This window comes from Cyanistes caeruleus, chromosome 16, assembly GCF_971803275.1.
Source record: "Cyanistes caeruleus chromosome 16, bCyaCae1.hap1.1, whole genome shotgun sequence".
Taxonomy (NCBI): Eukaryota; Metazoa; Chordata; class Aves; order Passeriformes; family Paridae; genus Cyanistes; species Cyanistes caeruleus.
Window position 1 is genome coordinate 11,533,151 of NC_141716.1, and position 27,449 is coordinate 11,560,599.

Consider the following 27,449-nt stretch of genomic DNA (forward strand, 5'->3'; position numbering starts at 1 on the left):
AACACACCTTCATAAGGAGGCCAGGAAGGGTTTATCTTAACATTTAGAGTTAACAAAGCATTGAACTCATCCAGTGCAAGCCATATAAACCTTCCCATTTGTTCCACATTCTCGACTGCATCAGAACTGTGTAAATTGCTACTCCTTCCCTCTGGGATCAGCTAAATCAAAGATTTGCCATGTCTCTCTGGCTTGGTCTTTACCAAGGACACAAAATAGGGATACAACAATGAACCAAGAGCTGAGGATAAAATTGCCATCATTTAAAGCACAACAACATCCAGAATAATGAAATACACTCTTACAGACAGGACCAAAAATCAGCAACTTCCACAATTAACTCCTTTGGGGATGCCAAACCAAGCAGTGCCAGGTATGACAGACTTTGAAAGCTCCTATTCTGAATAATTCCAATGATAAAATGATATAAAACCCGCAGAACTTAAACAGCTTTTAGTGCTGGAGGAAGCCCAGCCAGGCTGGTGTCTCCTGTGCTGGTTTTTTACTGACAAGCACCCAGGGCTGAATTCTGGGCTGTCTGTCAGTGGCTGTGGCAGGGATCTATTGCTGTCTCAGCTCCACACCACGTCCTTGCCAGGCAGCCAGCAATTACAAGTCTCTTATCCCAATAATTACAGGCATAAGAATATGTCTGGAACAACATTATATTCTGTTCTTCCACATAGCTCATGCTCTCACAGTGCAATGCACTAACCAGAACAAATAGTGCTTTTTTAAGAATGAAATTAAAGGCTGATGAAGTCTTTTTGCCACTGTGTGCCTGAAAGAGACTTGTATCACTATTTTAGGTGGCAACCAACATGGACAAAGTAGGATTTTTAGTGAACTTTAAAGTGTTTTTTTTAATCAAGTTCTTTTTCAATGTAAACAAAGCATTCCACAGCACTTCAAGGCTAGAGAACTCATTCCTATATAAAGCATAATGGTAACTTCCAATGAAAAACAAAAGCAGGAATTTATCACCATTGGGAGCTCTGCTAAGAATATTCCAACCATCACATGTATGGAAATCTACACTTACTCAGGACATATTAGTAAATTAAAAACTCTGGTAATTCTCTCTTCTGGAAATGTTTTTCTTGCATATGAAAATTCTCCTGTCTCAAGTCCCAGCCTAATCAAGCGTTAGCTGCCACAATTAATTCTCTAGGAACCTTCTTGTCTTCCTCAAAATTGGAATTTAAAACAATCAGTTGAAAACTAAATGGTAACTGGAATGTCCAATATTTCCACACATTTTAAGGCTTTACTCATCTGGCCTGTCCAAAATGAACCTGCCCAGACAACTTTCTCATCCAGAAACGTGCCAAAAGCTGGCCTAACCTTGGAGTTTTATATCCAAAACATTTCCTCTCTGCTAAATGAGAAATAAAATAAGAAATGTAAAACAATTCTGCAAGGATATCCGATGGCAGATGTTGCAAAAAGCAACCTCACATCTAGGAATTCTGTTGCCAGATTATTTTGAACACAAAATTAACATTTTATGGCTGAATAAAATCCTTCTCTGCTGCTGTGTGTACCCAAAGTCAGTGCACACATACATAGGAATAACATTTGATTCTTTCCAAGACCTGCATGTCATCATTGTTGATCTCACTCACCAGTTGGGACAGCAGGATCCATTGTTGGCTTTTCCCAGGTATTGATCTGCTCCCAGGTAAATCCATTGGTTCCCAAGGCGACGCTATACCCACAATTACTGTAGTGCTCATCGAATGAACAACCACCTAAAACCAAGAAAAATGAAAACATTTCTGGGTTAATATTCTCTCTTTGTGGTAGGTCATTTACTTAGATATTTTGTACCCAAGTTTACACAGGAAATAAAAATAAATAAAACTATTTTGCTGAACATTATTTTTCATGCAGCTCTAAGGGTAATGTCCAAAAAAAATCTTTGTACTTTCCACGTTCTATATCCACTGGAAGCCCTTGTTTACTTCCCTCCACACCTCTAAGATCAGTCCCCTTTATTTCAACCTGTTATTTTCAAGGACAATTCTACAGGATACCCCCATGCAGGAATATTTGCATGAGCCTCCAAGTAAGAGATTTTAAAGAATCTGGAAAAGGAAGGAGGAATGCAAATGATAAACAAGCACAGCATCACTGTTACTACAGCAATGCCTCACTTCTTCTGGCTTTAAAGCAAAAAGATTATATTTATTTATATTTATTTGTTTATTATATTCACTATTCATATTTATTTATATTATTATCTTTAACCATCTCCTAAACTTAACAACACAAATTTCTGTGTGGTCCACAAACAGACAGAGCTTCCACAAGGTCTTTCAAGTCATTACTTTTGAGCATGGCCCTGTAGTTTCTGAACAAGAGAATGAGAAGCAGCAGATGTCAGCTGGCATTCACACCTTCCAGACTGTTGACTGAGAGATCTTTACTGCAATTCCTGAAATACTTGGAAGAGTTTAACTCTCATAAATACACTGGCAGCTGCCTGAGCACTTGAGAATTGAGGGGAATCCAGGAACTGAGGAATGAATTTTTGTATTCCAGGGCAGATCTTTGAACCTTGGGTCACACAGAGAATCAGGAATGTTTATTCCCTAGGATGTTCCTACACTGGTGTCCCTTACGATCTCATGCACTCCCAGCTCAGCCTGCCAAAGTATTTCACCACTGGATCCATTGGATTGGGAATCTGGGTCCCTCAGTTTAGGCTTGAATCATGCCCAAGGTGTGGCTATAAAGGTTTGCTTTCCTCCTGGGGAAGAAAGAACCATTTTTCTCTGCAGATCCCAGCCCTCCAAAGGAACTGGGCACATGGACCATGCCAGGGCTGCAGAGCTCAGCCAGCCAAGCACCAATGGCTCCTGACACCAAGCAGAGCTGCAGGGACAGAGATATTCCTGACTCCTCTCTCCTTCCCACAATAAACACCTGGAGCATCACTGATCTCTGGTTCCTCTGCATTAAAGGGTTACTAAAGACATTTTCACCCATATTACCCACCCCCTGGAAAGCCCAAACTTTGCCTCAGTTCCTATGGAACTCCTCACAAATTACAAATGTATGTCATTAATATTTCACAATTTCTTACTCTGTTAAATGATTCTCTGTGCACTCTAACTGCAACTGTTTTTAAAGTGGTTCTACAAAGCTTCACCAAACATTTCCAGTCAAGTATATTTCAGGAAGGTTTTTTGGGTAAAGTACCTGACACCCCAAAATACTCTGTTGCTGAAAAAAGGTTTAAAGATATCACACTTGCCCTAAAAATTAAAAATTTTCTGTATTATATTTTCATTATAAATAGATCTGTTAATAGATTTTATGATCCTAGAAAACCTGTCTGTTTCAGTAGCTTCTGCAAATATTTCTGAGTTGTCATGATTTTATAATATTTAAATAATCCTTGCCTTTAATTTATTGCATTTGTGAAGCCTTCCCAGCTGTCACAACAAGCAAGATTACACTTAAACTGTTTCCCAAATTATTTTTTTTTTAATTAATTTAGGTGAAAAAGTTCAAAATTACAATATTGAACAGGCTCATTAAAAAAATCTAACAGAAGATCCAGGCAGCCTGGACTGTGTGGGAGTGAGCAGTGAAAATCATCTTTATCCCAGGGAGCAGGAGCGAGAGGAGAAATCAAATCCTCTATTCTCAGCCTCCACACAGGGCATTCTCGTTTTGATAAGATTCCCTTTAATTCAGACACAAAGCATCCCCACTCCCCTGCTCAGCACACAGGGATGTCTGGGAGCTGTTCCTCTGAAGGAATTGCAAACACGTTCTCTGCTCCAGCCCAACGAGGTCTCCTGTTCACAGAGGAATTGCATGGGAGCTGCTACGAAGTCCCAGAAGCAAAATGAGGAATAAATAGCAAAATATGGGTCAGCAGTGCTCATTGAACTGGGAATGTTGTCAATAGTTGTATAATCAGCTAAAGAGGTGATTTTATCCTCGCTGAGGAAGGTGGAGCGTGAGGAGCTGAAAAAGGGACACAGTGAGAACTTGTGGAAATTAATTGGGAGCATCTGCTGATAGAAGACAACAGCTGAGGAAGCTTTAAAGTGCCTTGTCTGAAAGCCAAAGCTAACCTTGTAGTACAGCTGAATAGGAAAGGAAAGGATAAACCATGGACAGCCTTAAAAGCACCAGCAAGACACCTACATTTCAGAGAAAGAAAAGGTTAGTGGAGAAACCTCCAAACACAGAGTGACAGGGCAATAAACCAGAAGGATTAATTTACTAGAGGCAGCAGAATTGGAATGTGGAGGTGAATTTGCAGGAAATGAGGACAAAGAGAACAAGTTGGAGTCAGTTTTAAGGTGAGCAGATTGCCTGTGTGAGTCCTGCCTACCAAGAGAGGGGCAGTGCCCACCAGCTTCTTGCTGTGGTGTGTCCCACTGAGAGCAGAATTAAGAATGAAATAAAAGCTCAGCTGGGAGCCAGAGCCTCAGTCACTTGTGAGCCAAAAAGTCAACAACTCCTCTCTTCACACTGTTGCAGTGCATATAGTATTATGGAACAGGAGAGAAACTTCAGAAAGTGGCAGGAAAGCAGTACAATATATCAGAACACCACAGATTTTGGGGTTGCTCTGTCACAGTCACAGGATGGTTTGTGTTGGATCTGAAAGCTCATCCAGTTCCACCCCTGCCATGGCAGGGACACCTTCCACTGTCCCAGGCTGCTCCAAGCCCTGTCCAACCTGGCCTTGGACACTGCAGGGATCCAGGGGCAGCCACAGCTGCTCTGGGCATCCTGTGCCAGGGCCTGCCCACCCTCTCAGTAAAAAAATTCTTCCTTATATCGAATCCTTGGAAAATCCACACAGCCACAGAGGTGTGTTCACATCTGCCGAGCAAGGACATTGGTGGCAGCCCCCTTCCTGCAGAAGTTGGCATGTGGGACATTGCAGCTTCCCTTACAGGCAGCCAGCTTCAGAAAACTGGAGATTTTAGGAGTTCACTAAAGTAAGAATTGCAACAAGCAGAAGTGTTGTTTTCACTGATGTCAGCACCAGCTTAATATTCAGTATTTCCAAAGACACCTCACCTATGCAGATAATTGGATGTGAGCTACACCCAAATATGATGGAACATAAAGACAGGAAGAGGTTAGATCCATCCCTAAAGAAAACCATCCATGGCTGAAATCTCACTGCTTAGAGGCAGAACAGGGCTATCCATTAACCTTGAAAAAATTATCCTCAGGTTGAAGGGAAAGAAAAACGGACCACGGGATGAATTTAGTTACCAAGTCTGCATGTCATCATTTCAGCCACATATCACAGAGTAGCTTGAGGAAAATGACAATTTTCACACAGTCACCAAAATGGGGTGCTGGGTCTTCATAAATTGTTAGGCAGGAATGAGGATTTTTAGACAAGAAATTGGGATGTTTGGAGACTTTTTCCTGCTTGGCTAAAAATTAAACAAACCCATTTGCTCAGTGGGAATGGTGAAAGCTTTGATGGCGTTGGATAACACAGGTGGTGTTAAACCCTTCCCACAAAATGAAATCTAAACAAGAAAGCTTCTCCCTTCTTGAAAAGGGTCATATTGAAGCAAATAATGGCTCACATAAGAAGGATAAAATATCCCTTGTTTTACACTGTGGGCTTGTAACAATGCCACTGCTCATCCGAATGATGCTAATTAATCTTGAGCAGACCTATCATCAGTTACTGAGACTTGCCCCTGGATTAAATGTAAACCAGCCTTGCATAAATTGAATGGCTCCTTTGAATATATAATTGAATTTGCAGAAGTGTGCGCCAGGGGGGTGTTTAAATAAGTGCACAAATATGATAAAAAGAACTTCATGCCATAATATCTAATTCAGTAAGCAAAAATAATGGCAGGGCACATTCCAATTAGTGTTTGATTTATTTATTTTAACAAATCCAATTAGTTGAATGTTTTATAAAGTCATCCAATGTCAAACTCTCACAGACTCACCAGATAAAAAACACAATACTTCTAAAAGGGGATAAAGAAACACACTGATGTGAGAAGCCTCATCAGTTATCCCATGGTTCTAAACACACACAGGAAACAGAGAAGCAGATACAATTTGAACAGGCATTTACAGCAATCCCAAAGTGGGAAAGGGATAGAGACAATGAGAACATCAGTCTCACTGATCCACTCCATCATTCCTCCAAAAAGAAGTAGTTACTTCTCTCATTTACTAAAAAAAAAAACCCAAATAAAAACAACAATAACCCATAAACAACAACAAAATGGTCAAAAGTTAAGAAAGCATGAACATTTTTTAGTAAAAATCCCTTTGGAAACTTTCATGAGAGCTGAGATTTAGTCTCTCAATTTTTATCTTAAACCCACAAAATGGAAAGAAAGTAAAGGAAGAAACAATTGCTGTTAGGATGAGGCAGTGCTTATGAACTATAAAACTCTACAAATTAATCCACCACTGTTTCTGATCATTCATTCTCATCCCTTCCAAAGACATTCTTGTTTACCAGGGCTGGAAAAGATGCATTTGAGTCATTAAAGTAACTCCTAGTGTGGGATTTATTGTACAAAAATCCACTTCTAACTTGTTTTTCAGACTGTAGAATTCATATAGCAGATTCCTGAGAAATCTCATTGTATATTCTTCTGGAAGTGGGAAAGAGTGAAGAATGAAAATGTACATGTAAAGCTTGTGCTGAGTTGCTTGAAGATGGGATAAATCAAAGAATATTGGAATTTTCTCACTCAGGAAGAGCAGTAAGTCCTTTATGTGCTTTCTACTCCTTCCAGAAAGATGAAGACAGAAGACATCAGACAAGTGCATATCAACCTGCTCTTGCAACTGGCCAATTTCAATGAGTACTTTATTATCCTAACCAAATGTTTGTTCTATAGCCACGGATTTTCAAAGAACAGGTTTCTGCAGGGAGGAAAGAGTCATCTTTACTGAGTCAAAGGGTATTTAAACTCAGACTCTACAAGGGAGACAAAGATGCTCTGACTCCCCAAACTGCAGGGAAAGCTTTGATCCTTTTTTAGGCCTCATTAGCTAACAGAGCATCCACACCAGGAGAAGCTGGGGAATGGATTCTCCAGTGTGTAAGAAGGAATAAACTGAAATAAAGCATTCACAGCTTCCTCTTCTGATGGCAGCTCTTTAAGAACTGGGCTCAGACCTCGCGCAAATTCAGGTGAGTCACTCAACCATTCAACACAAATCCCAGGCTTCTCTGTGCTTCTTTTGAGGCATCCAGATGTTTGGGGCTCAGAAAAAAACATCAGTGATTTCTCTACTACCTCAAATACATCCCATGTGGTTTGGTTTCTGCTTCCAGTGTCAGTCCTGTGGTCGAGGAGTGATTCACCCGCCACAGGACAGTTCTCTTCTCGCCTTGCCATATTCTTGCTAAATTTACATGTAACAGAGACAGTTTTATCTATGCTCTGGAAGGTGCCAGTTCTCTGAGATACCAGCAACAATTGCCTGGCCAAGGTTTGAATCATTCTTGTTAGAGCTGGCTAAATTTCATCTTTTTTGCGTGTGCTGTGCCCTGGCAATCCAGATTACAGGGAAAGCATACAGAAAGCTTGTCTTTATTTTTAAATCAACAGTGAAAATGATTTCTCTTTAGAATTAATATATATATGTGTATAGGGTTTGGGTTTTTTTTCCCTAAATCAGTGTCATCCTTGAAAATCCTGAATGAATTTTAGAAAAGCTCTTCTTGGTTCAAAACTGGAATTGTGATTTCAAGTGCTATCAATCCATTAAGGAAGACACTCATCAGCATATATTTATATATTTTCTAAGCCTTTTTCTGATTACACACCCTGTGACCTTGCTGACTTTGCAGGTTCAGTGCTACACATCTATTCCCACATGTTTTGAAGCAGCTCCGAGCACAGTTTCAATGCACACATGTCCTCCATGCAGGGCTGAAATCAATAGCTGGAGGTTCTTTGCATAGGAACCTTGCTACAATCAAAATATTGCTTCCCCCAAGTAAGGGATCACATGTGGTGTCCATGAGGAACATCACCAGGAACAGCCAGGTGAAGCTTTGTCAGGTGAAACACCTCCAGTGCCCTCCCAGCAATAACAAGTTTTTCTCCCAGGAAGTTTTGGTGCCAAATGTGCAGCAGAGCCCAGCAGAGTTTATCAATTCTGCTCCTAATCCCATGGAGCAGAGCAAGCACCGTGGATCCTGACAGGCATGGAATGAGTGCTTAAGCTCCATTCCCTGAACTTGTCGGTTTAAGCTGAGTTCTCTTCCTCAAATTCATCCTTACAGGTTTCTCCTTGCTGAATTTTCCCTCCGTGTCTCATCACTGAGCCCCAGACCAGCTCAAACACTCATTACTAATTCTGTACTTCATAATCCACCACGGATCAGTGAAATCACTTTGAAGTATCCCAGGACTAGAACTAACACTAAATGTCATTTGTTTCAATTTCTATGTCCAAATCAAGGATGACTCATCTAACTTGCCTTGCAAAAATGTACGTCCTTTATTTAATACCAGGAATACATTTTTGCTACTGACAGCTGAGCTGTCACTATTTCAATAGCTCAATATTAACATTTTATTGCTTTAAGCAGAAGTTAATATTACAGATCTGTACAAATTTCTAATCTGATTGAATTATTTTTTTCAAGCTACAAAAAAAGTCAGTTAATACCCTGCACCTTCTCAAAGAGCCCCGAATTTCCCAGTTCAGTTAGTTCCAGTCTGCTGCAACACACCAAGATTGATGCTAAGAATTTTCAGACTTGCCAGTCCCAAGGAAATGAAACTTGTAAAATTAACACTTTATCAAACCCATAAAACATTCTTAAACAGACATTCCCCAACAACTTTTCTCAAGATTCTAACTAATAATCTTTCAATCCATAAATTTAATGGCTTTCCACCATTGAAGCAGACTCCTGCTTTAGTCATGGTCTAACAGAATGAAGATTTCTTTTTAAAATCACAGATTTGTAGCACACACTTGCTGTTATACTGTAGACTAAATATTAAAAAAGTCTTACCTAGCTTCAATTCATTTCTTAAGTCACAGGACATTTTTTTTTTCCTAAAATAATCCTGTTTTGTATTCCAAAAATTCACCTTAAATTATTAGCCATGATTGTTGAAGATTTGCTTAGTTCTATTGGTCAATAAAAGCTTTTTGTGGGTGTTCATTGTTTCTTAAAAAAAAAAAGAGAACATTACTTTTCTTTTCTTCAATTATCTGAAAATTCTTCGGGCTAATTATTCAATGGATCCTAACAGGCTTGTCCAACATTGTATTTATAGTGCATTTCCACTAAATTCTACCTCAGCTGCTCCACTGCAGTGTTGATCAGTCAGAGCTCTCTATGGACTTGCTTCATTTCAGCATTTTATCTGTCACACTGATACTGTTCAAGCTGCACTCTTAAATGACATCCTTATTTTACTCTACAGAGCAGAAGAAGCTGTCTGAAAGTAGCTGTTTCTCACTTATTTTATATTCCATTAGCAAGCCTCTCTTTCTCAATAAGCTTTCATACAAACTTCAAATTAATGTGTTTGAACTTTAAGCAAGAAGCAGCCGTTGACTGATTCACATTATCTTTGGTGATGAATAAAATATTGTCTCAACAGACACCATTTCAGGAATCCCAACAGCAACTACAAAACTTCCAGTATTTCTGCTTTCCCTGTTCTGCTGTTCAGGCTCCTGTTTTGGAGGAAGATCTCCTTCCAACAGAGATGCTTCAGTGGAAGTTCATGGTCATAAAACACAAGGATAAGCATAAATAAGGGTAGGAAGTTTCTTGCCACACCAGCAAACAGAGAAGAAAACTAAACACAGTGTGGCTGTAGTCAAACATAACTAGAACAGACATATCCTTTTCAGAGAAGAATTTAAGTTTTTATTGGATTGGCATTTTTATAATAATTCCATTAACTTCCCAAATGAGGCCAAGTGCAGTGAATTAACTCAGTGCTGAACTTCCAAAATGCATCTTCCTTTTGCACTCACAGAAAACTACCCAAAATCTGCATGAGGACAAAAATGTCTGTGCACACACACACATCCCATCTGTATTCTAAACAGTTCCAAAAAGAGCTATCAGTAATTTAAATGTTTTCCTGGAGAAGATTCTAACAAAGTGGGTTGATTCTTGATGAACAATACTGATATTTTGTTTAAATTGCTTCTGAACATGTGCAATTAAGATCCAGCACTGTGCAGAACTCCAGAAACTCCCTGATATTTAAGCTTGACAAGTATTAGCTCAAGTCCACCCTGGTTAAATACCAGATTTAGTTAAAAAGATTGCTATCATCTGTTATTGAGTATCAGCAAATAAAATCTAATTGGCTAATAATACAATGGCAATAACTTGCAATGAGTCTTGCCACTGGTATATCATGCTAAATTTAATAACTTTGTTATTGGAAGCTACTCCCAGAGAATGGCTGTATAAATAACTTTTATTGAGTTCTAACAATTCCTATAGCTCCAGCTTTATACATATCTCAGATCAAGGTTATCTCTTCCAAATGCCCTTTCACTTGTTGCTGACAGTGACTGTTTTGAATTACAGTTAAAGTGCAGTGTCAAGGATATTTAAAGACACGTATTTTAAATTGTTTTCAGTCAAACCATGATCTTCATTCAATGTGTCAGGAGCAAGTCAGCCCCAGAAGTGACAGTGGCTCTCCAGCTGCTCTGCTTCCAGGTGCCCTGGAGTCAGACTGGGAACAGGAGGGCAAATCCTGGACTCTGTAAGAGCTCCTGAAAGGTTCCATCACTTGACTGATGGTTGAGGCACTAACAGCTAGCCAGGTTTGAATTTTAGTAATTTTTTACCTGACTTTTAATAGCTTTTCAGTTTATTTATTCTGCCCATTGATGTACCAGGGCACTGCAGTACCCAGGATGCTGCTCAGAATCCCAAGCCCTGGAAGCCTCTCTGTCCTCTGCAGCACACTGGAAACAGTGTGAGAAAAAAAAAGAAAGATTTGCTTGCTTTTATCCTCCAGCCTCCTCTGTGTAAATTCATTGCCCAAAGAGAAAAGCACAGAGTAAATATGTGCCAGGAATAAATAGGTCTCTGCCTAACAGCACTTGTGAGTTCTTGAAAACATACAGAGCTCCTCATCAGTTTAACCAAATTTCCTACTACTACATAAGCATATGTGCAAAGTGCCTCTCTAATTACAGCCATGAATCTTCCTCTCACAGTCCCTGACCCAGAATGTGCATTTAGAGCTGCAGCATCCCCAACTCTGCATTAATGTGGGGCAGCGTGGCAATGAGGAGAAAATCCAGAGTAACTTCAGCATGAGTGCAGTATCTCTACAGACAGCTCAGATTTTGTTAGGGGGCTGTCACAGCCTCTCCCATCCCCTAGGGTGTTACACTGCCACATCCTTGGTCACCTGCAGCTGGTGACAAGTCACAGGTGGGCTCAAAAATGGCCCATGAGCTGCTGAAGGAGTCCCCAGGAGCCACTCCAGCCCCATCTACTGATGGGGGAAAATGATTTATTAATAACAGGATGTGAACAGCTCAGTATCTGCTGAGCTTCTTGATTTTAGAGGAATTCCAATCTTTAGAATGGACAAAATTTCAACATCTTACTTTCACTGTGCACGTGTGTTTGGAACAGTTTCAGACATTACTGTCCCTGTTATACAAAACCAGGCTGGTAACAAACACAGAGAAATATTCCTATTCCATCATCTAAGGCCTTATTCTTGTCTTTGCTATAGATAACCTCTGGTTTAAGGCTGAAACTTAGAATAATACATTTCCAAGGGAAAATATTTTTCAAGACAGATTTTCTGAACTCTTGTTCCTTTTTAGCAGCGTCTAAGCCTGAACTCTGCCAGGAAGAATTAAATCCTTTAAACATTTCTTTCTAAGACTTGAAAGGCACAAGGTGAAAGAATCTAAAAGCAATCACTTCTCGGGATACTGAATGACCAGCTTGGAATAAGAAGCCCTTTTCTGTCATATGAACCATGGTTTCAGTCAGCTTTTAATCCTTGGTCCATCAAGACACGTGAACCAAGTGCTCCGAGCTTTTTATCCCAACCTCACCAGCCCTTGGTGTTGCAGTTGGGATGGATGTGAGCAGAGATGGCCCAGTAAAGGTCAGATTATAAAAATCTAAATTTGAAACAGGCTTCAAAGCTGTTTCACTGTACAACAGTATTTCTTTTCAGGAATCTTGGAGGATTTTGTAAAACCCCACACTTTTGGTAGTACTGCAGACAAACTTTATTGTTGTTCTTAGAGTGAAATAGTCAAAGTTCATAAGAGCAATTCAGATGCACAAAAAGCTCATTTACTGGATATTTACATCTGGAAATAAGGTCTTACCAGCAATTTAAGAAGATAATTGTCTTTGCTTTGAAGACTTCTCTTTACACTTGAAATTGAATGATGCCATCTCCAGAAATTAGACAAACACCTTGTGCATGATATTGCTTTATCCACATCCTCACCAAGCCCCATAAAGCACCTTTCCACTTGATTCTGGTAGATGAAAGGGTATTTGTGAGTATGGCTGCATACAGTATTTAACAGCCCAGGAAACTCCATTAAAATGTAATGCATTCCCAGAGCCCCAGGTGAAAGGGCAGCTTCTCAGAAGCAAAGATTTTTAATAAGTGTCCTCCTCATGATTTCAGCTCCACAGCTTAACTGAGTATAAAATTTCCAATAAATTCATTGTCCATTTTCATACAAGTCATTTAAATTTTAAGATGCCTCTGTGAGAATCTGATTTATTAAACATATGATTCTTCAAAAGATTATGATCATGACATTAAGTCATTCAGAAATTAGATTCAGTTTCTGATCAACTGAATTGGTATTAAATATACTTATCCAATTATAACCAGAGTGCAATTATACTGATACTTGAGCTAACTGCACATTAGGCACTGCAGCCAAAAATGTAAGAAGGATGGAGTGAAAGAATGTTTGAAAGCACATTTTTAAAATAAAAGAGGAGAGATTCAGATTAGAATTTAAGAGGAAATTCTTTATTCAGATGGCCAGAGGCCCTGGCACAGGGTGCCCCTGGATCCCTGGAAGTGTCCAAGGCCAGGCAGGATGGGGCTTGGAGCATCCTGGGACAGTGGAAGATATCCCTTCCTCCCTCTTTAAGGTCCCTTTAAACCCAAACCATTCCACGTTCCTATGACTTCCTTTGGTTTTGTCCTATGGCCTCCGTTGATCTTTATTCAGTGTGCTAAGGCTTGTACTTGAAAGGCTAAAGATAAAAACAATTATAAAATAAGCTAATCAGGAGTCTCCTTTTGTTATCTGTGCACTTTGTAGGCTATTGTAACAATTATGGCATCAAAACACCTTTTTTTATGCAGAGTCCTCTCAGAATCCTCTCATCATCACATTCTGTGACTGGCAAAGGGAAAGTCAACAGGGAACTCCACAGAGTCAGCTGAAAACCAGCAGAACAGCTGGATCAGGTCAGACACCTGCCAGAGGTTACCTGGAAACACTCAGGAACAGGGTAAGGACACACTGAATCTTCCTCAGAACACATTCCCAGCCTCGAACAACTTCCCACCTTCCAGAGGTGCTGGCACTGCCCAGGCTCCCCAGGGAATGGGCACGGCCCCGAGGCTGCCAGAGCTCCAGGAGCGTTTGGACAGCGCTGCCAGGGATGCCCAGGGTGGGGTTGTTGGGGGGTCTGGGCAGGGCCAGGGCTGGGCTGGGGGATCCTGGGGGTCCCTCCCAGCTCAGGATATTCTGTGGTTCCATGGACAAGCCTCACTGATATTCAAACACTGAGAATCTCTGTGCACTTCTGGAATTTGTAAACTCCCAGGATAACTTCTACACCTTTGCCACAGCCTGACATCTGGCTGTCACCTTCACAGAGGGGACAGGGGTGTTTCTGCCCTCGTGCCAGGTGCTGGCATGGGGCAGTGCCACTGCAGAGAGAGCATCTGCCATGTGCTGAGCCAACACCCCAGGGAGGAGACAGGGACTGCAGGAGGTTTTTTTCCGTGGAAATGACTTTGCCTGGCAGGCTGTACCCAGGAGACACAACTGTTTTCCATCACATTCTGCACTTCATACAAGACAGACTTCTCACCAGACTATCAATATCAGCTTTGGTTTGTTGGTTTTTGTTTTTCTGTTTGTTTTGTTTATAAATTCTAAAGCACTGTCTCACAGGGAGCAAATAATTGTGAGACTTGACTATACTGCAGCCTTTCTAGCAGTTTAAGACTATTTTAAGATTAGATAATTAAGATAAACTTGATGATGAAGTCCCAGCTGGAATAAAGATGTTGTTTATCTGAAAACACTCATCTGTGGCGAAAACTAATAGAATTTCCCAGAACAGAGACTACAATTAATATGGATTTTTAAAAAATAATAATTATTTAACCAGCAGATATAATTTTATTAGCTTAGAGACTAATAACAATCCAAGTGAGGGGACTTGGTTTCAGATATAAAGATAATACTGGAGTTGTTGTGTAATCAGGTTTTGGTTTATGTTCTCTTTCCTCAGAAGTGGAGATGACACAACCACAGATCTGCCTCCAGCTGCAGGACAGGAGTGAACAGAGATTTTCTGAACACACTTGAGCTGAATCCCAGTCCCAGCACCGGGCTTACCCTGGTGACCTGCTCCTCACACAAGCAGCAGAGCTCAGAGCCAGCTGTGCTGGGAGATCTCTCACCTGCCCAGAGCGAATTGCCACAGCACTTCTGTGATGGAGGAACTACCACAAGCATGGGATTTGATGTCACTCTGAGCTGAAAACAAGGATGTGAAAACCTGAGCTATTAAAAAGTGACCTCTTTCCCCAGCGCTGACAGCAGCCCCAGGAACACTGAACTCGTGCTGACAGCACAGGCTGGGTGCCTCGAGTCAAAATTACAACAGTTATTAGCAGATCCTCAGCTAAATGATCTGATTTGATTTTATTAACTTACATTGAACGATGGAGACAATAATGAGGTGTCCTCAAGAGAAAAATGGCCAATGACACAGATAAATATTTTCTTGTCAATGTCACCAAAGCTTTCTTGGGATGGTTGGAAGACATCATGGTGAGGACAGAAGTGAAACACTGTTTATTGCTACTTAGGAAAAGAAAACAATTTCATTCTGAAGGAGTTTGGATGCCAATTTTTGCACCAGCAGTTTATGAAACCATAGCTTCACTGTAGCAAAAGGCTGTTCTCAAGTGAGGTTCCCACACTAAAGAAATGTCATCCCAACCACAAGGTCTGAGGGTGGTGCTAAGGCAGGTTCCAGCCACTGCCTCCTGTTCCTGCCCACATCTGCTGTTTATTCTCAAAAATTCTCAATTATGCCAAATCTCCTTATAGCCCTTCTTTACATCTGTGATATGCTGAATTCATCTCTCCTCTGAAGGAATATCTGTGCTGTCCAGATGGAATCACCTTCCAGAATACTCCAGATAAAATAATTTTTGATCTATATAACACATTTCTGTTTTGCCATTTTGCCTTACAGAAAAACGTTCTCTTTGCAGAAGCACATCTCAGACTCATCTCAATCTCCTGTTTCTAATGCTCCAACAGCTTCTTGTCACTTCCAACTGATCTCAAATCTTAAACCAAAAAAAACTAATTAGTCCTGAGATGCATGACCTTGCATTCTGTAATGCTAAATTGCATCCCATTTTTTTTTTATTTCATCACGTTTCAAAACCCTAATTCCTCCTGTCTGATAGTTTTATCCTCCTCCAGCTGTGTGTGAGGGACTACCTGTAACAACACATTCCTTGTTTTTATGTTTGGAGCAGAAGTGAAACAAACTGAGATTTAAAGAATTACCATTTCACTTCAATTAGGATTTCTCCAGTCTGGTCCAGAAGAAAGGTATAAAAAAAGCTTACAATGCCCAGGGTAGTCCTAGACTCACACATTTAACTCATTTGTCTGTAGCAATGCTATTAAACTTGAGTTAAATTTACTACACTGAGTTTTCCAAACCAGTCACAGAATCCAGGAATGGTTTGGGTTGGGAGGGACCTTAAAGCTCATCCAGCAGGGACACCTTGCACTAGACCAGGCTGCCCATCCCTGACATTGTATTTCAAACACACAAATAATCTTTTGGTATCATCCAGGGAAACAGTGCATCCAATTTTACCAATCCCCTTGTAAAGTCTGTCTTTTAGGATCTGTCTTAATATTTCCAAAAACTTACACTTTTAGTTAAACCTATCCAGCTTTAGCAATCAACATTAAAAGATTCAGTAGTGAATAAAAGAATTTATACCCTGTTGGACTAAGCCTCCATGATTCAATCCCACACTTTACAATATTGAAAGTATCAGTTATGTGATTTAATATCTTAGATAAAGTCAGTGCACTAACATGCTGGTACTAATTAAACAGGGCAGTTATATAATAGAACCTGACTTTCAGGCCTGGCAAACTGACAGTGTTTCACAGGTAAGAAGTTGACAATGAGAAACATAAAAACAAGTGGAGTTCCTCCAAAACCCTTCATTTAACAAGCTCCACTTAACTTCCCCAGCTTGCAGTTACTGTTTTGATATGAAGCATCAATAATCTAGAATCAGTAGCTCATAAGAACCTTTACTAGTTGCTACAAAGTTAGATTTTTACCTTATTGAATTTTGGGAGAATTCCAAAATATTGCTGATGCACACACTGAGCAGAAATGCTGGTTCAGCTTTGCAAGTTTATTTTTTATATACATATAACAAATATATTAATATACAGACCTAGTGAAAGAGCCTCTCCTCTTTCTGCTAAGTGTCACGTGCAGGGAGTTGATCTGCATTGCACCTGGTGCCAACAGTTATTTTCCTTTATAGTATAAAAAACCTGTGTACAAACATGAGGGTGACAGCTGAGAGTGCTTGGTCAGGAAACAAACCCTGGAAACTTGGTGAAAGCATCAGGTCTGTCCCTTGTTTTATGGAGCAGTGAGGTGGTGCCACACAATCTTTGGGATATGATCAAGAAAGTTGTCAGAGCACAGAAACATAACTCAAGTCCTTTTTAAGGTGATTTTGATGAATCCCAGTGGACCAGACTACCATAAAGCTTATTACTAATTGAACAGGGATGTGGCAATGAGGAGTATAAATTATGCACCATGACAGTTTCCCTCTACTGGTGCACATTGTATTTATATTGGAGTGGAAGAGATGTCACCCACAACAGCAAACTTAAAATTTCCTGTGGGACTGCTCAGAGGAAAAACAAACAAACAAAAGCAAATGAAAAAATACACAAAAAACCCCACAAAAACCCCACAAATCCCACATAATTTTGTAATACCTTTACTCTCTCAAAAAGAAGAGATTGAACACATGAAAATCATAGAAACACAGAATGGTTTGGGCTGGAAAGGACCTTAAAGCCCATCCAGCCCCACTCCTGCCACTATCCCAGGGTGCTCCAACCCCTGTCCAACCTGGCCTTGGAAACTTCCAGGGATCCAGCGGCAGCCACAGCCTCTCTGAACAGATAAATTCCCTGTCTACCAGGGCATTTAGTTTATTTAAAATATTGTTTTTCAGTTAGCTCAGCAGATTTCTAGATTCCTATGGAGGTCACATAATTTGATCATTAATCCATGATTTTCTACAACAGCCTAAAAAAAGCCTTTACTTGCTTCCAGTGAGCTTTGTGGACTTTCTGTATTCCAACAGGAGAAGGTTTCTAGGAAATACAGGAAGCAGTTTACTGAATGATCCATTTTTAACATTTTTAAATTATTATTAAGTTTTTTAGGTATGTTCCTTTTCTATGTGACTTTTAAAAACCCATGATCTGCCTGAAAACCCACACACCACAGGCATATAAAGAGACTTAATTAAATTATAATATTCTTATTTTAATCTTTAAATTATTAAAATTGCTGCCACTCAGTACCAGCATTTTGAGGCAATTATAAAGTGTTTTTTCTAAGTTTTAAATCTTTTTTGGCTAAGATATCAATCACGGGCCTCTTCAAAAAATGTCCCCTGGAATGGATATTCATCGTTTTTCCTTATGCTGGAGATGAAAACGATATACCCAGCTGAATATGCAACTTTCCATTACTTGTATTATCATAGCACCCCAGAGACCTGAATGAGGGCCAGAATGTGATCAAATGCAGGTTACTGAGCTAAAGCCCTTCACTTCTTTGGAATCTCTATTACATCTATACTCTGAGTCCACAGTAATGGATTCCCTGGATGGATGAGATGCTGGCAGTGTGCTGGGAGAGAAGGAGTTTAGGATTAATGCTAGGAGTCCAAGATTTGCTGCAAACACTGATTTACCTGCTGAAACTCTGCTTTCCTGTGGCTGAACAAAGAAACACTGCCAGAAATCCTTGGGAGAGGGGGACTCTTTGGAGGGGAAACTTGAAGGATTATAAACCATCTTTTTTTTTGCTATAATTAGGTTCCTAAAACACAATTTAGAAGCTGCACTGGCCACTACTGAAGGCCTTTCAACACAACTTTGCTTTCCTTTTTAGGTTACACCCCTGCTGCTAAAGGACACTGAATGATTCACACAAACACTTCTCAGAGGTATGACAGGAAAAAGTAGTCTTTATTGTCTGACTCCAGTATTTATAGATCCTCTACAATGACCAGGGATTGGATAATTGAGTTACCACCGTCCCAATCACACTGGTCATGCAAAATGTCCATCGAAAGACGTTTCTTAGAAGGAATGTGATAAACAACTTATGTTTTCAGTTACTCTCCTGGGAAAGTAGCTAAAACTATGAAAAACAAGATGAGAAGGCTTCATTTTCAGGGTGGCACACCCCTGTGCTGGAGACACAGGAAAAGAGATCTCTGGGAATCAGGCATTGTGTACAAACAGCAGAGCACCTCGCTCCTGCAGTTCCACCCCAATATACAATATTTGGGCTGTCAGGATACATTCAGGGGGATACAATCCATACCCTGTTTTTAACAGCCTGGCTGGTACCTTCATTCCCCATTCCAGAACCCCCCAAATTTATACCAATACTTCCTAGGCAAGTAAAGAAGCAGTTGCCATCAATTCACCCAATCCTGACTTGCCTGCTCACCAGCAAGCCAGTCTCATTCAGGAAGATGTCACAGGTTTTTAATTCAAGGCTCCAGCTGTTTGCTTTGATGCCTTCTGAGCTGACTTCTTCATGGCACTGTGAGGCAGATTACAGACACTGACAAGAACAGATTAAGAAAAATAAAGAGGAATTCAAGTCTGAAGGTTTGTCCATCTCCTGTCCTCACACAGTCTTCGCCCAATTCAGGTCATCAGGTGTTTTCATTGCTCCTCAAAATGATCACACTGCTGTTGTCACCCACATATCACACTTGTTCTGCCTGAAAGATCCAAAAGCCTTAAGAGAAACTGGACTGAAAGTCTGAACCACCATCAGCCTCACCATGCCACCTATAAGAGAGACAGGGCACAGGAATGATGGTTTATTCTTGTGCTGCAGCTCCTGGAAAACTACAAAGTAATGGATATCTAACTTCTTCTGAGATCCCAGATCTTCAACATAAAGTTCAAACACTATTTTCAATCAAAAAGCTACTTTTTAAGGAAAGAATTGCTGTTTCTTTTTTTTCCTCCCTGAGGTATGAAACACCACATTCAAATAAATTAAAGCCTCTGTATCATTCATTTACTTTTATTTCAGAGTGGGGTTTTTTGCAGCAAGAAAGAGAGCATGGATTTCCACCTGTGAGCATTTTTGCAGACTCCAAAACTTCCTGGCAGTTAATCCCAGAATCATGGAATGGTTTGAGTTGGAAGAGACCTTAAAAATCATCTTGTTCCAACCCCCTGCCATGGCAGGGACACCTCCCACTATTCCAGGCTGCTGCAAGCCCTGTCCAGCCTGGCCTTGGACACTTCCAGGGATCCAGGGGCAGCCACAGCTTCTCTGTGCCGAGGCCTCACCACCCTCACAGGGGAGAATTTCCTTCTAATATCTAATCTAAAACTACTGTTTTGAGTTTGAAGTCATCCCCCTTGTCCTGTCCCTCCACCCTTTGTCCCAAGTCGCTCTCCAGCTCTCTCGGAGACCCCCAGGCCCTGGAAGAGGCCCTGAGGCCTCCATGAAGGCCTTTCTTGTTCAGGCTAATCAAACCCAGCTCTCTCAGCCTGTCTTTATAAGAGGTGTTCCAGCCCTGTAATCAGTTTGGTGGCCTCCTCTGGGCTCTGTCCAACAGGTCCATGTCCTTCCTACGCTGGGACTGTCCCCTGGCTGTGCCACAGGTCCTGTGCCCTTCACTGTGCCCAGTGTCAGCTGTCCAGGGCCTCTCGGCGCTCCCAGCAGAGCCCAGCCTGCCCTGCACGGATCCCAAAGCTCCTCCACACTCAAAGCCCTGTGTCACACTCTATCAGGAACGGCAAAGGGACCACACAGACTCTCTAGCTTTAGTTGCAAAGAGAGAGCACTTTTTATTCTTGCAGATCTTCCTTTATAGACAGTTCTGAGAAGGTCCAAAAAGGCAAAACTTTCATTGGCCATCAAACCAACACATCACCATCTCTGGACAATCAGGAGCAACACCTCTTGACTGTTTCTTACAAGTGAACAACAAGGAGACAAACAACACCTGCAAAGGTTGTTTTCTATCTCCAGGGTCTGTTTGGATTCCTCCTTACGATTTCCAGGCCAGAGTGAGAAAGCTGCGCACTTGACTTTCCCACAGGCTCAAGCCAGTGCCTGAAGCCTAAAAATCTCTTATCTGACCACTGTCAGCTCCCACAAGCCCTGCCTTGGAGACCCCAGCCCTGCTCCCCCTGAGCACAGGGAAAACACCAGCAGCTCCTTCCCCATCCCAGCAGGAATTCCCAGGCTCACGCTGCTGCCATGCTCACATTCAGAGAGCAAACTTAACACCCATGGCTATAGTCTTCATCTACAAGTTATTATTACAAAATTCCCTGCAAGGCAGACAACGTTGGAAACACTTTCATAATGTGGGGTTGTGGGACAGACACATCAACAAACAATTCAAATTCATCTTGATGTGACTGCATTAAAATCACATATAAGACCTATCAATCAGCAGGTCAAGCATTTCCCTTTCAAATTCTACCTCAGAAAAGAAAGCTAAATAGAAGAATAATTATATTAAGCTTCCAGAAAAAGCAGTATTTCTGGAAAAAACAATGTTTTATTGGTCAGTACTTACCTTCACTTTAGATTATGTGAAAAGGTCTTTAAGTGTTACTTTATAGACCTTTTAATAGAATTTTCTAGCATTAAGGATAATGCTGTATTACTCTTACTAAGTGCTTTTCACTTAGCTGTGAGAAACTTAAACACTGAGACACTTTCAATTTGGGCTTGTTTGCAGACCTCCCTAACATTACACACAGGAGGAGTCAGCCAGGCAAGCAAATGAAAGTAGGAGCAAGACATACACATGGGAAGACAAGAGTTTGAAGACCTCATTTGACAGCTGCTCTGTGTATTAGGAAAATGTGGTTTAGCTCCAGCAGTGGCCTCTGATAATGGATTTTCTGAACAACTTGAAAAGATTGTCTTGTTCTGACACAACTGCATTGTCTCTCCTTTATGTCCCTGCTGTACTAAAGTGACCACGAGCTGTGTGACCTCCCCTCCTTTGTCACCAGCAGCTCTGGGTTTCATCTCTCAGACTCTTTCATGTTTTCTTCTAGTAGTAGCAGCACAGAGTTCAAATCAAGATGTAAAAGCAGAAAGCAATGTTTGTGCTTTCTCTGCTCATTATCCCTTTCAACTGATAATCCTAGGTGGAAAAAAAAAATAAATAAATGACTGCTTAAATTTAATTAATGGAGCTGAAAATTTGAGTTAAGAAGTCACCTACAGAATCACAAAAATTAGATTGAAATAAGTGTGCAGCTCATGACCTTGCCACCGCTGTAAATGAGCAAATGTTCTCACTGTACCAATGCCTGAGTGAAAGCAAAGGTTTAATTGCATTTTTTTATGTGGTACAAGTGGACATATTAAAACTAAGCATGTGGAGAGAGAGGAGTTAATTTGATAAATCTTCTAGGGCTGCAGAAAGGACAGCTGGTACTTAAAAAGCAAAATACTACAGTGTGAGCTTCCCCTCTCCCTCCCCTCCAACTTAGTCTTATCAAAGCATCCCAGAGCTCTTCCAGGCTTTATTACCCTTTCCACTGACACTGCTGATCCATACAAATGTTCGTGAGGGCTCTTCACAGATGCAAAACATAATATGCTGTTTTCTTTTGTATAGATTCTTTCCCTCCTTCTTCTAAGATCAAAACCCTTGACCTTCCTGAGAAATTACAAAAATCTGAGGGGGAGTGGTTGAACCAAAACAAAATAAAACAAATAACAGCAATTTTTTCATGACTGTGTAAGAAAATGTCCCCTGGTTCCAATTACTGTCATGCAGCAGGGTTGATGAGATGTTGGGACTTGAACCTGTCATGGCATTGCACGAAAACCCCAGCAAGTCCCCGGCTTTAATCCAGTTTCACAAGCAGAAATGTCACTTGATCCCTTGGTAAATTGCTTTAAAGAAGATTGCTAAGTATGAAGAGCTCTCCATCAGTTCAAGTAAGATATCAGACAGTTGCCAACTTCACGAAAGAGAGCCCAGAAGTGCCAAACTCAATTTCATCCCGTTCTGCCAGCGTTACACAATCTCCTGGTGTTTTTATCCCTTTTTGGATGCTGGCATGCAGTGGAACAGCAATAACCTTTCCCATAAACACAATTTAAATGGCAGAGCTTGTGTAGGTGCAAAAACTTGAACTGCCCAGAAAAACTTCACATTATCCCTACTGAGGAGCAGCTTCAAAACAATGTGCCACTCTGAGCAGTTACCCCACAAAGCCCTCCCTGCTGTGCATTCAAGGACTGGCTATGGAAACTTTTGAGGCTTCAAGGGAAATGTAACAGAAATATGAATGTCTTGAAGATGCTTCATCCTGTTGTCTCCAAACATATGTTGGATATTAAGAAGAAATTCTTCCCTGTGAGGGTGTGAGGCCCTGGCACAGGGTGCCCAGAGCAGCTGTGGCTGCCCCTGGATCCCTGGAAGTGTCCAAGGCCAGGCTGGACAGGGCTTGGAGGAACCTGGGATAGTGGAAGGTGTCTCGGCCTTGAGGATAGATGAATTTTAAGATTCCTTGCAACCCAAACCATTTTATGATTCTGTGATATTTGTTAATCACACAGCATTTGTTTACTAAAAATTCCTATGCTCTTTTCTCCAAATCCCAAATATACCAAACATTTGGTATATTCCTGGGTTTTGGGGTGTTTGGGTTGGGTTCTTGTTTCTTTCGTTTGTCATTTTTGTGGGGTTTTTTTTCTTTATAAACAGATCTCAAATAATTGAAGATTCTTGAATTTAAAATACCAAAAGCCTGTTAAAAATTCCAGCCAGCAGCTGCTGTTGGCAAGCAGCACTCTGGAGACAGACCAGCATGGGATACTGGGAGGGAAGGAACAGCAGGGCAGCAAAATTCCTTTGCTTTGCTGCAGTTTGCACGGGAGCTTCCCTTATGCCACCACCACCTGCAGCTCCGAGCATCATCTGGAGGAGAAAACGAGGTGGGAAAATAACCACAGCCATTCCTCCAGCCACCACAGGCACGGAGAAGCTGTGGCCATCAGGAGAACAGATCACCTCCTCTGTTAGCTGAGCTGCACTTAGGAGAGCCAGGATCTCTTCTGCATTCACACAACAGAGGAATCCAAGCAGCTTTCTCTCCTCAAAGAATCCTCGTGCTCTGTGCATTCAAGCAATGACATGATCTTGTAATTTAGGAATTCCTCAGAGAGTGTTTGATTGTTCTAGAGGAAAACAAACAACTTTAAACCGTCTTTCAAATTAAACAGCCTCAGTTCCCCTCAGAGGATGAGTTAGATATGAGTCTGCTTTACAGCACAGAAAGAGATTGCTGTGACCACTGTTCCCTGGGATGGAATTGCACAAGTGGTGTGGAAAGGGAAAATTCTTCATGTTCCTAATGCTTCCCACAAATCCAAGCGTTGCCCCATTGCAATGCAGTCATGTTCCATCTCTAAAATTCACAGAGTCATTTAGATTGGAAAAGACCTCCAAGATGATTAAATCCAACCATTCCCCAGCACTGCCACGGCCACCACTGCCCCACGTCCCCAAGTGCCACTTCTGCAGGGATCCCCCCAGGGATTGAAGGAGTGGTGACCCCAGCACTGCCCAGGTTCCCTTTCCAACCCTTTCCAAAAAACCTCCCCAGCACAACTTGAGATCACGTTTCTACACATGAGGAAGCAACAGTGCAAGAGAGGAACAAGCAACAAACAATAAATAACTGCTGAATGCTCTGAGATTTGCACACATTGAACTTTCTCTGACAGTTTTATACTCATAGCTGTGACCCTGCAAATGGAAGTGCAGATCAAATCCTAATTCTTAACGATTTTTCCAAAGCCTCTAAGCCAGTAAAGCTTTGCTAAACTCAGGAGTCATAAAATCTATTGTTTCTCTGCCCCGAAACACTTAGAGAATTTGTCAATATTCAGAAAAATCACCATTCAAACCTCCTGCAGCTTCAAGCTAGTGGGAAAGCAAAGGGAGGGAATTAGGATCATGTGCTGAATCCAAGTGGCAATGAAAGTACAATACTCTGGTTTTCAAAATCTAAGGTGTGAGAAATCTGAAGTTTGCCTTAAATCATGAGGCAAAGTAGATGTATTTGAAGGATTAACTTCTGGAAGCAAAGAGCTTTTGGATGGTTGTGACACTGGAGATTTCTGTCCCTGCCTTTCCCACTTATAAATAGGTGCTGCAAGCCTTGGTATTAGAGAAATGTTTTACTGGAAGCACAAAGTACTTCTATATTAGCTAAAAAAAATCCTAAATTGTTCCTTTGGATGCTTTTATTTTCTCCTCACGTTTATCCACATCAAGAATGATACACAGAAGAAGAAACAACTGCACTTGAGCAAAGAAAATTTCTTTTCTTTCATGGGGATTTTAGTGTTCAAACATCCTCCACAGGAGAGAAGGTCTAATTATGATACTCTTCCTATTCACTGGTGCAACAAGCACAGATCAGTATCATCAGTTGTTTTCCTGACCTGTTTTGCACACAGCAAATCAAGCCAAGCCCTGAGGCTCTGAAGACCTGAGCAGACCTCGAGGCACAGCCAGCAGGAAGGAGAACATTTCTCCCAGTGCTGCAGAAAGCATCATCGACCCAGGTAACCTTGATTTCCAGGCTCAGCTGACAGCACAGCAGAGCAAAAGCACTGCTATCATTAGCACATCAAAACGAGGCAGAAATTAGCACTTTCCATGTGGAGTTTTTGCACAAAGCTGAGCTTTGCCAGCCCTCACCCCCTGTCACACACCCAGCCCTCTAAAGGTGTCGGCAGTGGGCAGAGCAGCCACGTGCACGTTCACACCAACTCCACAGCCTTCAACTCATCCAGAACTTCTCAGCTGCCCCAACACCTCCTCCATAATTGCTATAACCAGGAGATGATTTACCTCCAGGAGACACATGGCCCATTTCAGTCAAATGATGCAGCTCCCAAAAGGAGGAGGACAGAAAGGATGGAGAGAATGTTTTCTGGCTTTCTTTATTGCCTAACACACAGAAGAAGAGGAAAGCACACTGCAGACACCTCTCTGCTCTTCTGATGACAACAGGACCTTCACTCATGACCCTCACTTGTTTGAATCAAAAAAAATAAGTCCTGAATAGAAAATAATAACATTTTGAAACACTAACTTCAAACCAGGTATAGCAATTTTCTGTCAGATCATTTTTTTTATGTACAATTCTACGTGCAAGATGTTTGGACCTGCCTCTTTAACCAATAGGAATTTAACCAATCTTTACTCTAAGCAGTAAATATAGCACTGATGGGGCCTTCATAAAGAAGACAGTCTAAATTTCCAGAAACAAAACTACTGCCACCATGGCAACAAGGCAGCAAACAGCAAAGACTCCTTCAGAAACTGGAAAGCAATCTAATCACACCGATGCCAGGTGTATAATTTTTAAATACAATCATTCCTGGCACACTCTCTGCAAAAAGAAAACATTAAACCCTGTGTACAAATATTCCCTGAAAATATGTTTACAGATGCACACTGTCTTGCAATAAAATAAAAAAAAAAAATAATTACATCTGTAATACTGCCTGGGATGATTTTTAACCAGGGAGGAAATAATCAGTTGCTTACAAATCTAGGATTGCAAATAAACACAAGATTGGAAACATATATATATATATATTCTGAGGCAAAAATTCTGTAGACAACTACAGCTAAAAATGCAGAAGTAATAACCAGATTTGTTCCAAAGCTTGTGGCTGTCAAACAGAGCTGTTCTCTACTCATTTAAGTGCCTCTAACCACACACACCCAAATGTGTAAAGGCACAATTCTAACGAGACCCACACAGCACTCAACTCAAGCTGGAAATACTTCTTTGGGTTGGTTTTTGGCTGGGTTTTTTTGTTTTGTTTATTTGTTTTTGTTTTGTGTGTGGAAAGGAGAAAGGAAAAGAGAATTAAGGGTTTGATTTGTGTTGTGTTCTGTCTTTTTAAAACATGCTATTAGGAGCAAGCCATACCTCAGAAATCAAAGCAGCATCAGCAGCTCTGAATTCGAACAAAGAAGTACAAACACTGAACTATTTAAAGAGCTGATAAAACCAGTTCCACTCAGATGAGAGAGAGAAAGCAAAGTTCCTTTTGCAATAGTTCTCTGAAGCCATTGAAAGAATACCAACTTCAAGCAGACTTCACCAGGCTGAAGCTGGGAGTTGAAATGCACAGCAAAATCCAGAGCAGAAGCCCCTGGTGATTTCTTTACCTTTTTCCCCAATTTGGCTGATACCAAACACTAAGGTGGGTCAAGAGGACCTCAGAGAAGCAGCAACTATGAAAAATTTAACTACAGTATTAACTTTGATGGCCTTAAATAAGGAATTATAGCTGAAGACAAGCATTACTTGATGGGAAGTCAGAGCCAGGCTGGAAGTCTCCATGCTGGGAAGATTCAAAATCCCGTGAGTAATAAATTGCTGGTTGCACACACTCACAACCAGCAATTTCAACTTTAAATGTGGAGCCAAAATGAACTCTTGGAGCACTTGGGTGGAAGCCATTGTGAGGAATGGGATGCTAATTAGTGCTTGACTACAGTGCTAATTTGAAAGGACATTGACATAAAAGTAGTTTTAGAGCCAGACTTAAACTTCTGGAGTTTGTCAAAAAAGTGTTTGCCACTTAAGACTTCAAGCTAGGGCAGGGCAAATACCTTCCTGTTCTTTGAACTGAACTTGTACAGAAATAGAAGAACACAAATGCACATCCATGGCTGCTTAACCAGGAGATTGCTGCCAGAAAAAAGGTCTTAGTGAAAAGGGGTGTTAAAAATAATAAAATAATAAGATAATAAAGATTTGTGAAGCAAAGTTAATTAACAGGAATGAAATTGCATCATTAAAACACA

General features: G+C 41.0%; 1 protein-coding gene across 12 annotated transcripts in view; it reads right to left on the minus strand.

Moving 5' to 3' along the window:
- PTPRT (protein tyrosine phosphatase receptor type T) overlaps positions 1 to 27,449 on the minus strand; it is a 432,610-nt gene that overhangs the window by 312,990 nt on the left and 92,171 nt on the right. For all 12 annotated transcript variants that reach the window (XM_086852378.1, XM_086852376.1, XM_086852367.1 and 9 more), the window contains exon 2: positions 1,626 to 1,751. In XM_086852378.1, coding sequence (XP_086708504.1) covers positions 1,626 to 1,751 — 126 coding nt within the window. The remainder of the gene's footprint in view (positions 1 to 1,625; positions 1,752 to 27,449) is intronic.